The following is a 12145-nucleotide window of genomic DNA, read 5'->3' on the forward strand; positions in this document are numbered from 1 at the left end:
TGTATCCTACATGCCAGGTGCTGTGTTGTTGATACCTGTGTTCTCTAACAAGGATCTGATTTAAATTGGATATAATCCTACCATCAAGCCATTCTAAAAGTGCTAAGGTTTATTTTTATTTGTAGAACAAGCCTAATAATTTTGAAGGGACTTGCATCTCACTAACATTTCTATCCCTTTTGTGGAATTTCTTTTGGTGCCAGGAGGATTCAAATGTTAATATGTGGGAAGTTATAGTTCATTGAGAAGCAGAATCAATTAGCCAACCCAGAAATATAAATGACAGTTTAATCAAGTGGTTTCTGAGTCAGATCTTCCAGGGCTAGTCTAATATAATCAAGCACAAAGGGCTGCAAATCGGAGATGACAGGTTCTGTTTAAGAGGGCCAGCCACTGCTTATCTCCAGCAGATCATAGTATGCAGTCTTCTCTACTCAAATTGCTGGATCTTCCCATTTTTGAAAAACTAGTAATCTGAATTTTGATGTAAAAAATTTTGTAGGTCAAGCAAAATCATCTTTAGGCCACGTCTAGAAGTCTAGCAGTTTACAAATTCTGAAGTAAGCTCTCTGTTTGGTTGAAGGCAAAGTAATGAAGAAAATTTAAGGATTAGGGGGTGTGAAATTGGGGAAAGTGTCACAAACAAGCAGGAATAGTTTTCTTAAAAAAAATTAAAAGTATTCTACCAATTAGTTTTTTGTTGAGTGAGGGACAGATAGGAGCTGTATGTCAAGATTACTGTTATTTTCTTTTTCTCTAAAAAGCATTTCAGCTGCAATAGAATTCAATTTCTGGGCATCTGTTAATAAAGGAATACATTAAATATTAGTAGAGGACTATTTCTCTAAGTAAGTGTGGCATTGATTAGTAGTGACTTAGAAAATCTTTTTATGTCATACAGAGATTTCTTTTTGGTAATTAGGTATGGTATCTGTTTTTCTTAAGCTTTTTTCTATGACTAGAGCATGGTTTTCAATATGTTAACTGTTGCTCATCAATCAGTAGTGAAACTAATTTAATGGGTCATTACCACTTTAACAAAAATGAAATAGAGAATAGGAAATATAAGTGCAGTTTCTGTAGTAAAGGTAAATATTGTTTAATGAAACTATCATATGTTTATATAACTTTATTATTAGGTTGCTGCAAATGTAACTGGTTTTCGCATTGTTGAAATTTGCTCTTTGATATTGAAATACATTCTTAATAAATGTGGTTATGGTTATACATCTTTTTAATGTGCATTTCTCACTTTATGTTTTTTTTGCTGATGACTTATTACTGTTTATATTTATTTTGGACTGTAGAAAAGATGCTAGACAAAAAAGCAGACTTGAGCGATTTTCTTATTTGAGTTGAAAATAATGGGTCATAAAGCAGTGGAGACAACTCCCAACATCAGAATGCACTTGGCCCAGGAACTGTTAATGAGCATGTAGTGCATTGGTAGTTTAAGAACTTTTGCAAAGTAGATGAAAGCCTTGAAGCTGAGGTGCATTGTGACTAGCCATTGGAAGTTGACGACGACCAATTGAGAGGATCATCAAAGCTGATCCTCTTAAAACTACATGAGAAATTGCTGAGGAACTCAACATTGACCATTCTCTGGTCATTTGGCATTTGAAGCAAATTGGAAAGGTGAAAAAGCTTGATAACGTGGGTACCTCATGAGCTGACCAAAAATTTAAAAAATCATTGTTTTGAAGTGTTGTCTTCTCTTATTGTGCACAACGATGGCCCATTTCTTGATCGGATTGTGACGTGTGATGAGAAGTGGATTTTATATGGCAACTAGTGATGACCAGCTCAGTGGTTGAACTGGGAAGAAGCTCTAAAGCACTTCCCAAAGCCAAACTTGTACCAAGAAAAGGTCACGGTCCCTGTCTGGTGGTGTTTCATCCACTTCAGCTTTCTGAATCCCAGTGAAACCATTACATCTGCAAAATATGCTCAGCAAATTGATGAGATGCACTGAAAACTGCAATGCCTGCATCTGGCTTTGGTCAGCAGAAAGGACCCTATTCTTCTCTACAGCAACAACTGACTGCACGTTGCACAACCAACACTTCAAAAGTTGAATGAATTGGCTATGAAGTTTTGCTTCATGTAGCATATACCTAACCTGTCATGAACTGACTACCACTTCTTTAAGCATCTCAACAACTTTTGCAGGAAAATGCTTCTGCAACCAGCAGGAGACAGAAAATGCTTTTTCGGAGTTTGTCGAATCCCAAAGCACAGATTTTTATGCTGCACAAAAGAGCAAGCTTATTTCTCATTGTTAAAAATGTATTGATTGTAATGGTTCCTGTTTTGATTAATAAAGATGTGTTTGAGCCTAGTTATAATGATTTAAAATTCATGGTTGAAAACCCCAGTTACTTTTGCACAAACCTAATGAATATGAAATTACATGTGTATATATTGGATTGCAGGGTAAAATATATTTCTTACTGAGAGTCTCTGTTAAAAAAGTGAATTAAAAAATGATTATGGTTATGGACAGTAAACTTCCTCTGAAGATGCCTCGCCTCTCCCTTATATGCAAGTCAGTGGATCCTTGCCTTTTGTCAAAGTGATCCTGGTAGACTTCAGTCTCTGAAAGCAATCTTGGTCTATCAGGCATGTAAAAGGGACAAAGGACTGCATATTTCTTCCTGTTTAACTTACAATCTTCTGCCTCTGGGTTTTTTTCATAGGTAGATTTAGTTTTCTTCTCCATCAATCATTTTTACTAATTTATATTATCATCTCTCTAACTTTCTGCCTGTCATTTTAGCAGTACCATTATTACACAGAGATTATAAATAATAACAGGTAATAAAATAGGATGAGAGGTTTTAATAATAATATATTCTAAAATATCAAGATTTTGAAAATCAAGGAGAGACTAAAATACTGGTTCAGCTTGAAGGAGATTGCAGACAGATAGCAATTACGTAAAACTCATTCTTAGCTGAATTCAGTATCAAAGTTATTATAGGAACAATTGGTAAAACTTAAATGAGATCTGAGTGTTAGAATATAATATATCAATATAATATCAAACCCAGGTTTCCCACATTGTGGTTAGATTCTTTACCAGCTGAGCCACAGGGAAGCCCATAATATCAATATTATTTTATATAACAAAAATTTTTATTTTCAGGGCTGTTGCAAAGAAGGCTCATAGTACAATCCAAAAAATTAAAAAGGAGGGGAAGATGTCTGAGTGCCTGCTAAAAGCTTTGCTGAACTGTAAGACTTTTGAAGAACTAGAACACGTGGTAAGGAACCCTTTTTATTTAATGTAACACCTACCTGAATATATTATAATTTGTGTCTTTTTATAGTTAAAGAATAGCTAGAAATAAAGAGCCACAGAGTCATCAGCCACCATCATTATTTAATTCAACAAAATATTTTTTATTCAGTAAACATCTATAGTCACTTGGGTTTACAAACATGACTGATTCCTTGTGTTCAAGGAATTCCCAGTTGAGTAAGGAAAAAGAGTAGGTATCAGAAGTGAGAAGCTTGAGGGAGAGTTCTACACTGGAGACACAGATGTGAATGTCTTCATCATGTAGTTGGTATTTGGAGCCGTGAAAATGGAAGATTTCACTCAAGGAAAAGATCATAGGGTAAGTAGGTCAGGGTAGACCATCGAGGAACACTAACTTTTGAAGCATGGGTGGAGGAAGGGATAGCCTAAGAAGCAGACATGGAAAGAATAATAAAAGAAGTATGAAGAGAGTCAGGAGATAAGGTACCCATAGGATTGAGGCAGAGTCATAGAAGGAGGTAATGATCAGTGGTTAAGTAATTAAATATAGCGGGGAGTTTTGGCAAGATAAGGACTGAAAAATGTTTATTTGGTAATTAGGGGATCATTATGGATCTTTGTGATACCACTTTCAGCAAGGTATATGGAAAAAGAAGCCAGGTGGAGGTGGGTTGAGTAGTGAATATGTACTCAGAAGTAGAAGCATTGTGTGTGGACATGTTTTAGAGGAATTTGCTTGAGTTGAGAACTTGTAGTCCTTGCATTCCAAGCACTGAGTTTCTAAAGGGAATGAATCCAAGCAAATAGCTAACTGTAAGCATGTAGGAAAGTATAAAGCATTTGATAAGGAATAACTTTTTATACAACTTGTATTCTGTTAGTATTAATTCCTCTCTGAAGGAAGAAGAAAGAGTTGAAAAGAGGATGCCTTTAGTATTCTTGCATGTCCTCTCATTTTGTGTCCTAATTTTAACTTTTGCTTTTTAAAATTGATTGATTTGTTATGTTTTCTGACTTTTTACCCTAGTCAGCGCCATATAAAACTGGTAGCAAAGGCACCAAAGCCCAGAGAGCAAAGCAGCTGGGATTAGAAGGAGCAGCCAGGACACTGCTGGAGAATCCAGGGGAGCTGAATCTGCTCTCTTACATTAGACCCAATGTGAAAGGTACTTACTTGTTTAAAGAGGTCACTCCTGTTTCTTTTTTAATTTGAAAACTTAGGTTAAAAAATGGTTTCATTAAGTAATAGAAAAGAATAGTATAGCATATAAAGGGCAAATTATTCTAATAAAACAAATCCCAGTATATCTCTTTCTTAGCCATTTAGCTTTCCTTTTTTTGATAAACTGCCTGTTCTAGTCTTTTGCTAATTTTTCTGTTGTGTTGTTTTTCTTTTTTCTTATTAATCTGTGAGTATTTTTTAGATATTCTCTCTCAGTTATATGTGTTACAGATCTTTTCTCTCAACTTGTAACTTCTCTTTTTACTTTCTTTATGCTATCTTTGGTAAATAGTCTTAGTTTTATCATAGTTAATTTTTCAATTTTATTAATCTTTTAAGATAATTGCTTTTTTTCTTTTCTTTTTAAAGAATTCCCTGTGCATCCAAAATTATGCAGATACTCCTATATTCTTTTAAAACCTTTATCCTATTTCTAAAAACTTATAAGCATTTTATGATTAAAAAGTCATATCTATTCTTTAGAAAGAATTTCAAGAATTCAGACAGACATGAATTGTAAAAGAAAGTCCTATTCCCACACATCTGCTCTCCATGAGTAAAATGCTTGTCATTTTCTGAAGTCTATCTTCTTAGCTCAGTGTGTTTACATGTACAGGAGAGAATGAAAGAGGAAAGGGGTAAAGGAGAGATATTTCTAAGAAAAACCCAAGAAAAGTGACAAATGATACATGTCAAGGTGTATTGGTTTTATTGTCAAAATGAGCCTTGAAGTGTGAGAGCTTTTTAAGTAAGAGTGGTGGCTTTTATCAAGGAGTGCTCTGATAGGATTGAATGGGGAGATTGATGCTCAAGTGATCACTACTCTCATTCTAGTTCTTTTTGACCTTCTGTTCTTTAGGCTGGGAGATTGTCTGTAGGGGGCAGTCTCTGATAACAAAATCTGCAGGATGTACTAAACTGTAGAGGAGCAGTGTACTGAAACCTGTGTTTTGTTTTTTTTTTAAGTAATCCGGCAAATACGGGTTTGCAGTTGGAAAAATTGAGTATGTGTTTCTGTGAAAACATGAATATCTGCTCATACCCAAATACGCACACCTTAATATCTGCATTGAAAAGGGCAGTAATGATAAGAAAAAGCAAATTTGTATTATGTGAATTTAGAAATGAGTTGAAATAAGTAAAATTCAAGTTTAATTTTTTAATGTGGATTTGCTGTTATATTTTCAAATGGTTGCAACTTTAATATTTTAATGTTAGCTGCAACTATATAACCAAGCATTGAGGTAAGCCACAGTGGAGACTATCTGAGCCCAGTGATGGTATGTTTTATTACAAATGTTGGAGCTTTCAAAATGTTAGATGCACAATGATTTATAGTTTGTTTTATTTTTATCTTCTGGTTTGTTTCCGTTCCTTCTACTCTTCACCTCCTCTGGTACAAAGTTTTCCTTAGTTCACACACATGCTGAGTTCCTATTCAGTATGTTTGATAACCTTATATCTTTTAATTGTCCTACAGGGTGATGCTCATGTACTATCTGATGATGAGCACTAGGTGATACTTCTGATGATGGGGAAGGTCAGGGTCTAGCACAGTTACACGTTCCAGAACCCATCTAGCACACATACCAGAACTCTTCTGTTTGCTCTTCTCTCTTTTTCTTTCACTCTGATCACAAATGCAGTATTGTAATCAATTCTAAACAACTTTGAATTGCTTTTCAAAGTTTGCTTGGAATGTTTTTCCCTTCTGTCTCTTTCTTCTTTATGCTACATACATCCTCATGATCACTCTCTGTTCCTTACTATTTTTCTAAATAAGTATTTTCCTTATTCCCATCATTCCTCAAAGAAGTATTTAAGAAACCAGATATTGCACTGTGTCTCCCCCCCCCCCCCCCCCCCACACACACACATAGGAGGCACTTTTAATTACCACAGACCAACAAGAATTTTGTCCGAATCAGAAAGATAGGCTGTGCTACAAATGGACTACATCCTAGAAGATCCAGAATATCCCTATACAGGGAGGAGTAGCTAATTGCCCCTTTGTAAGTAAGATGAGATGGTGTTAGTGCAGATAAGCTGAGGAGAAGTGTCCAGTTTTTTAATTATGGAGGTTTGAAGAGCGTGTAGCTGTAAAGCTTTCACTGCAAGGCAAGGGATATGATTTTCTGGTTCTCTGGACATTATTTTCTCCTGATTTTACTGAGGTGCTAAACTTTTTGAACTCTTGTTATCCTTGGCTATATTAAGCCCCAATGAACAATTCTGTCTGATGAGACAGGGTGCTTTTTCAAAACACACAAGACTCTCTTCCAATTCTCTCTCCCTAGTTGGACTGAGATGGGGATTTGTAACTTGGATAAGCTTTTGGAATGACTGAATGTTTCCACCTGCTGTTTAGCACTCTGGCACTGAGGTAGTATGATGCACCTCCCTAGCAATGGTTTTTTTTTAAGCTTTAATGATTATCAGAATCATCTGGGGTGCTCTGTAAAACAATAAAATACCACAGTCTAGAATCTATATTATTAGCAAGTATGTAGTATGATTTTATTTTAGGGTCCCTAGACTATACAATCTATTGTTCTAGAGCTTTTGAATAATTTTAATTATATAAGGTTCATTAAATACATAAGGTTTACAAATTGTATCTTCCTCAATGATGTGAACTTTTCAAAAGCTCTTTGTTATAATCACCAAATCTATAATTTCCTCTTTCTGTTCTCTCTCATTAATTGATCTCATTGTAGCTTCCCCCTTTACTATTGACTTCTCACCCTGGTACTCCATTGAACTTTGAGTGATGATACTCTGAGGTACTTTTGGACTCCAGGAATAAGTGCATAATGAGTAGTTTTCTAGGAAAAAGACTGGTCTAGCGAGAAAGCTAACATAAGAACAGACATCTACTGACTGCTTACTATGTGCCATAGCTGTTCAGAGTTCTTATATATACAGTCTTCCACCAATCAAAGATTGTTCCTGAAAATTGCATCGTAGGGAAATTCTCTTAAAATGTAAACAGGATACCCATTAATTTCAGTTACCAAATTTCCTTGAAATAAATGCAATTGCAACGTTAGTTAAGATCAGTTATCATAATGCAACCCAACAAGACATTTCCTCTTTATTAATTATTCTGTGAGTCTGTCCTGCTCTTTGTCTTTTGCACCTGTTACTCATTAATTCTGTGTTCTCAGAAAAACATGATACTGTGTAATTGAAGCTTTAATGCAAGAAAAAGCTTTAATGGAAATAGAACAATAACGACAAAAGAAATGAAGGAATGCATTGCAAATGATTTCTTAGTATAGAAGCTGATATTGCAGGGACCATAATATACAAGACACACTGCTGTAAATTAGCAACATGAAAGCACTTGGAGAGAACTTAACATACCATTAGTAGACAGTTTAACTGTAAAGATGAACAGCCACGTAATGACTCTTGTTTTGTGCTTATTTGAGATTTGAGACCTATTTCAAATAGGTCATTGAAAATGTGAATAAATGCTGCATAAACAAAATTGGAATATTAATAAAATTCCTTGTAAAGGAGAATTTTTATAACTGGAATGAGGTAGTATACCTTGCTATATGACTATTAATATGTATTTCCTGTAACAGCACTTAATATTTGTAAATAATTCATGAAGTAGATACTATTATTACCATTTTTATAGGAATCTGAGGCACAGAGAGGACAAGTAACTTGCCCAGCACACATTTGGTGGGAGGTGGAGCCAGGATTAGACCAGGCAGCTGGCTCCAGACTTGCATTTTTTTACCCCTAGGTTATATGGTATGTTAAGGCCCTGTATTACTGTTTTTGAAGGCTTGTTTTCAATGCTGAGGGAAGCTTGTCACTGCTGTGATACTTTTCTGTCTTAAATTTGTCAGTTTAAGGTTTTATTTTGACTGGAATAAATTTATTGTGATTTAATTATAGATTTAAACGCCAATCTCTAGTTCTTGCTTTTGTTTTCCTTCTTACCCTTCTCCTAAAGGGCTTTCGGCACTCCAGGATATTGAAACAGGAGTGCAGCATATTTTAGCAGACATGATTGCTAAAGACAAAGACACACTTGACTTCATTCGGAAATTGTGAGTAACTCTTGGAGAGTTTTCTGCTCTGTGGACACATGCTGTTAAGGGTCGCACAGTTAGTGCTAACTCCAGTGCTCATTAAAACTTTACTTTCAGACTTAAACATTTTTTTAATATTTTTAGTAGCAGAACTCTTTGTTCAAACAACAGAACCTGAGTACATGAAACAGATAAAAGTAAAGTTGTTTTAATTGAATTCTGGGCATGGAGCCTGGAACACTGCCTGTTCATCCTCCTTATTCTGAAGCACCTCAGCAGAGACCTCTGAGGAACATAGTTTAAAAACCACTGCATAATGCAGTGTATGCTAGAGAGCAATTCATAACTATTTAGAGTGGGTGGCATTGCTTTTTAAGCAAATTGTGATGTATGTACTTCATTTTATAATGTCTCATTTCTGGTATTTATCAGTGGTTGGATTACCTTGAAAATGTTTAATATCAGGTATGGATAAATGTGATGACCTCAAAATTAATTTTAGCTGATGGAGAGGGCAGTGTATCCATATCACACCAATTTATAAGAAAGTAAAACCTTTTGACCTAGACACTACTTGGGTTTATGGATTTTATGCCTCCTAAAAAAAAGACATTATTTAAAAACCCTACTTTTAGGTACTCTGGCGTTCCTTTTCTTCTGTATATCGAAAGACAGGGCTTTTTTTTTTTTTTTTTTTTTTGCAGAGGTCTGTTCTTCCTCTCTCTCCACATCTCTAGCTGTGTGAGCTGTGCATAGGAGGTCAAAGGTGGAGATGAGCCAGTTGACTACTGTTGCTTATGAGGGTTTTTGTTGATATAAGGGAGAAATTTTTCTGTTTTCTCAATGGCCCTCAGAAATGAGTTGAAGTAGAAGAATTGCAGGTTTTTAAATGTGTTTTTATAAGTAACTATACTGCTGAAATTTGGTTCAATTTCGTAAATTGTCATTGGAAGCTGTCCTGACATATCGTTTCCCCTGTTTTTACCCCTTAATTGGTTCTGACTCTGTAACTCAATGGTTAGAAAAGGATGATATCTAGACCAGAGTTATTGGTCTCTTGCATAACTGCAGGTGGTATCTATAGGAGGACTGCATTGATACATAAATAGATCTGTGCTATGCTAGACCTGTGCTAGCATGAATAGGTGAGGAGTCCTTTTTTCATGGGTCAATATCATTTCTATTGTTGAGCATAATATAAAAAAATCTTATTTGGTAATTCTCGTTTAGTTTTTTGCTAATCTTATTTATGTATAATGTATTTCTTTACTGAAATACATGTTAATAACTACTTGTGATTGAATACTTGTGTATCTGAACAGGTGCCAAGATAGATATATTCACATCCAGTCATCTTTGGCAAAAGTGTCCTCAAAAAAAGTAAATGAAAAAGATGTTGATAAGTTTCAGCTCTATCAAAACTTCTCATGCAATATAAGAAACATCCAACATCATCAGGTAAATAAGGAAACTGCTTATTCATGCTGATAGTAGTAATAATGATAATTCTTCAGATTTATTACTTTTTTTACTAAGAAATTAAAGACTCTTCAATCAACTATTTTCTTTTTTCCTTCATATAAATTTTTATAATTTTCTTATATCCTCTGCATTTCACAAATGGAAATCTGAAGATCCACAGAAGTTAGTAAATGATACTGAGAATTATTAGCAGAGCTAACAGTGTAACACTAGGTATCTTGGCTCTCTGGCAGGTGATGTTTCTTATTAGACTTTCCTTCCCAGGAAAAGATTTGATCTGGATTTGAGCTCAATTCTAGATCTTTTCCATTTGAAATACAAATTAGAGATAACTGATTTAGAATAAAGTATGAGAAATCTCAGCTAGTTATATAAATTATAGTCATTATGTCTATCTTTTAATCTCATTTTTCATTTTACTAATTTTTATCCTAATTGTAGTTACAGGTTATATATCTATGTATGGAATGTTGCTTTAACTTGTAGGAAAAAAAATACATATATTTACCTGTGTAACTACCTTTACCAGTGTCCTCTACTTCTTTGTATGCTTTCGAGTTACTCTCTAGATTTTATTTCGGCCTGGAGGACTTCCTGTTATGTTTCATGTAGGGTGGGTCAACCCCCTCAGATTTTGTTTATCTGGAAAATTTTAATGTCTCCTTCTTTTTAAAATTGATTTTTAGTTGTGACAAAATACATATAACTTAAGCTTTACTATCTTAACTGTTTTTAAGGGTATAGTTCAGTAATGTTAAGTATATTGACATTATTGTGCAACCAGTCTCCAGGTTTTTTCTTTTTTATCTTGCAAACAGCTTTTGTGAGTGCAGAGCTCTAGGTTGAGTTTTTTCTTTCAGCACTTTGGGTGTGTCACCCCACTGTCTCTTGACATACATCGTTCTGACGAGAAATCAGCTGGTAATCTTACTAAGCCTTTGCACATGGTGAAGTGCTTTTCTTCATTCAAGATTCTCTTTTGACAATTTTATTATAATTTGTCTTGCTGTGGATCTCCAAGTTTATTCTTCTTGGAGTTTGTTGTGATTTTTGGTTGTGTAGATAGATGTTTTTCATCAAAATTGGAAAAATTATGGCCATTAGTTTTTCAAATATTCTTTGAGCACTTTTCTCTCCTGAGTTTCCTGTTAAATGTGTGTTGGCATGCTTTAGAGTATCCCACGAGTCTCTTAGGCTCTGTTCATTTCTTTTCTTTCTTATTCTCAGACTGTAATCTCAATTGACATATCTTCAAGTTGATTCTTCTCCTTGTTCAAATTGACTATTGAAACCCTTAAGTAAATTTTTCATTTCATTGATTGTACTTCTTTGCTCAGGAATTTCTCTGGTTCTTTTTTATGATTCCCAATTCTGTTGATATTCTGTATTTGTTGGGACAACATTCTCATGGTTTCTTTTAGGTCTCTGTTTATGGTTTCCTTTAACTGAGCATATTTATAACAGTTTCAGTTCAGTTCAGTTGCTCAATCATGTCCAACTCTTTGTGACTCCATGGACTGCAGCACTCCAGGCCTCCCTGTCCATCAGCAACTCCTGGAGTTTACCCATATTCGTGTCCATCAAGTCAGTGATGCCATCCAACCATCTCATCCTCTGTCATCCCCTTCTCCTCCTGCCTTCAATCTTTCCCAGCATCAGGATCTTTTCAAATGAATCAGTTCTTTGCATCAGGTGGTCAAAGTATTGGAGTTTCAGCTTCAACATCAGTCCTTCCAATGAACACTCAGGACTGATCTCCTTTAGGATGGACTGGTTGGATCTCCTTGCAGTCCAAGGAACTTTCAAAACTCTTCTCCAACACCACAGTTCAGAAGCATCAATTCTTTGGTGCTCAGCTTTCTTTATAGTCCAACTCTCACATCCATTCATGACTACTGGAAAAACCATAGCCTTGACTAGACAGTTTAAAGTGTGTCTATTAATGCCAAGGTCTGAGCTTCCTCAGAGGCAGTTTCTATTAGTTTCTTTTTTACTGTGAATGTTTGCCTGCCTTGTAATTTGTTGTTAAAACATGCCAATTTGAATAAGTTGTCAACACTGAAAATTAGGTTCTCCTCCTCACCAGCATTTGTTGTTATTGCTATTATTATTTTGTGGTTTGTT

At 35.1% G+C, this 12145-nt stretch overlaps 1 protein-coding gene across 2 annotated transcripts in view; it reads left to right on the plus strand.

The window, feature by feature from the left end:
• Nucleotides 1-12145, plus strand: part of SRBD1 (S1 RNA binding domain 1) — a 229504-nt gene that overhangs the window by 26901 nt on the left and 190458 nt on the right. For both annotated transcript variants that reach the window (XM_065927372.1, XM_065927371.1), the window contains exons 6-9: nucleotides 3149-3266; nucleotides 4293-4431; nucleotides 8461-8557; nucleotides 9862-9997. In XM_065927372.1, the coding sequence (XP_065783444.1) occupies nucleotides 3149-3266; nucleotides 4293-4431; nucleotides 8461-8557; nucleotides 9862-9997 (490 nt within the window). The remainder of the gene's footprint in view (nucleotides 1-3148; nucleotides 3267-4292; nucleotides 4432-8460; nucleotides 8558-9861; nucleotides 9998-12145) is intronic.

This window comes from Muntiacus reevesi, chromosome 3 (assembly GCF_963930625.1).
Source record: "Muntiacus reevesi chromosome 3, mMunRee1.1, whole genome shotgun sequence".
Lineage (NCBI taxonomy): Eukaryota > Metazoa > Chordata > Mammalia > Artiodactyla > Cervidae > Muntiacus > Muntiacus reevesi.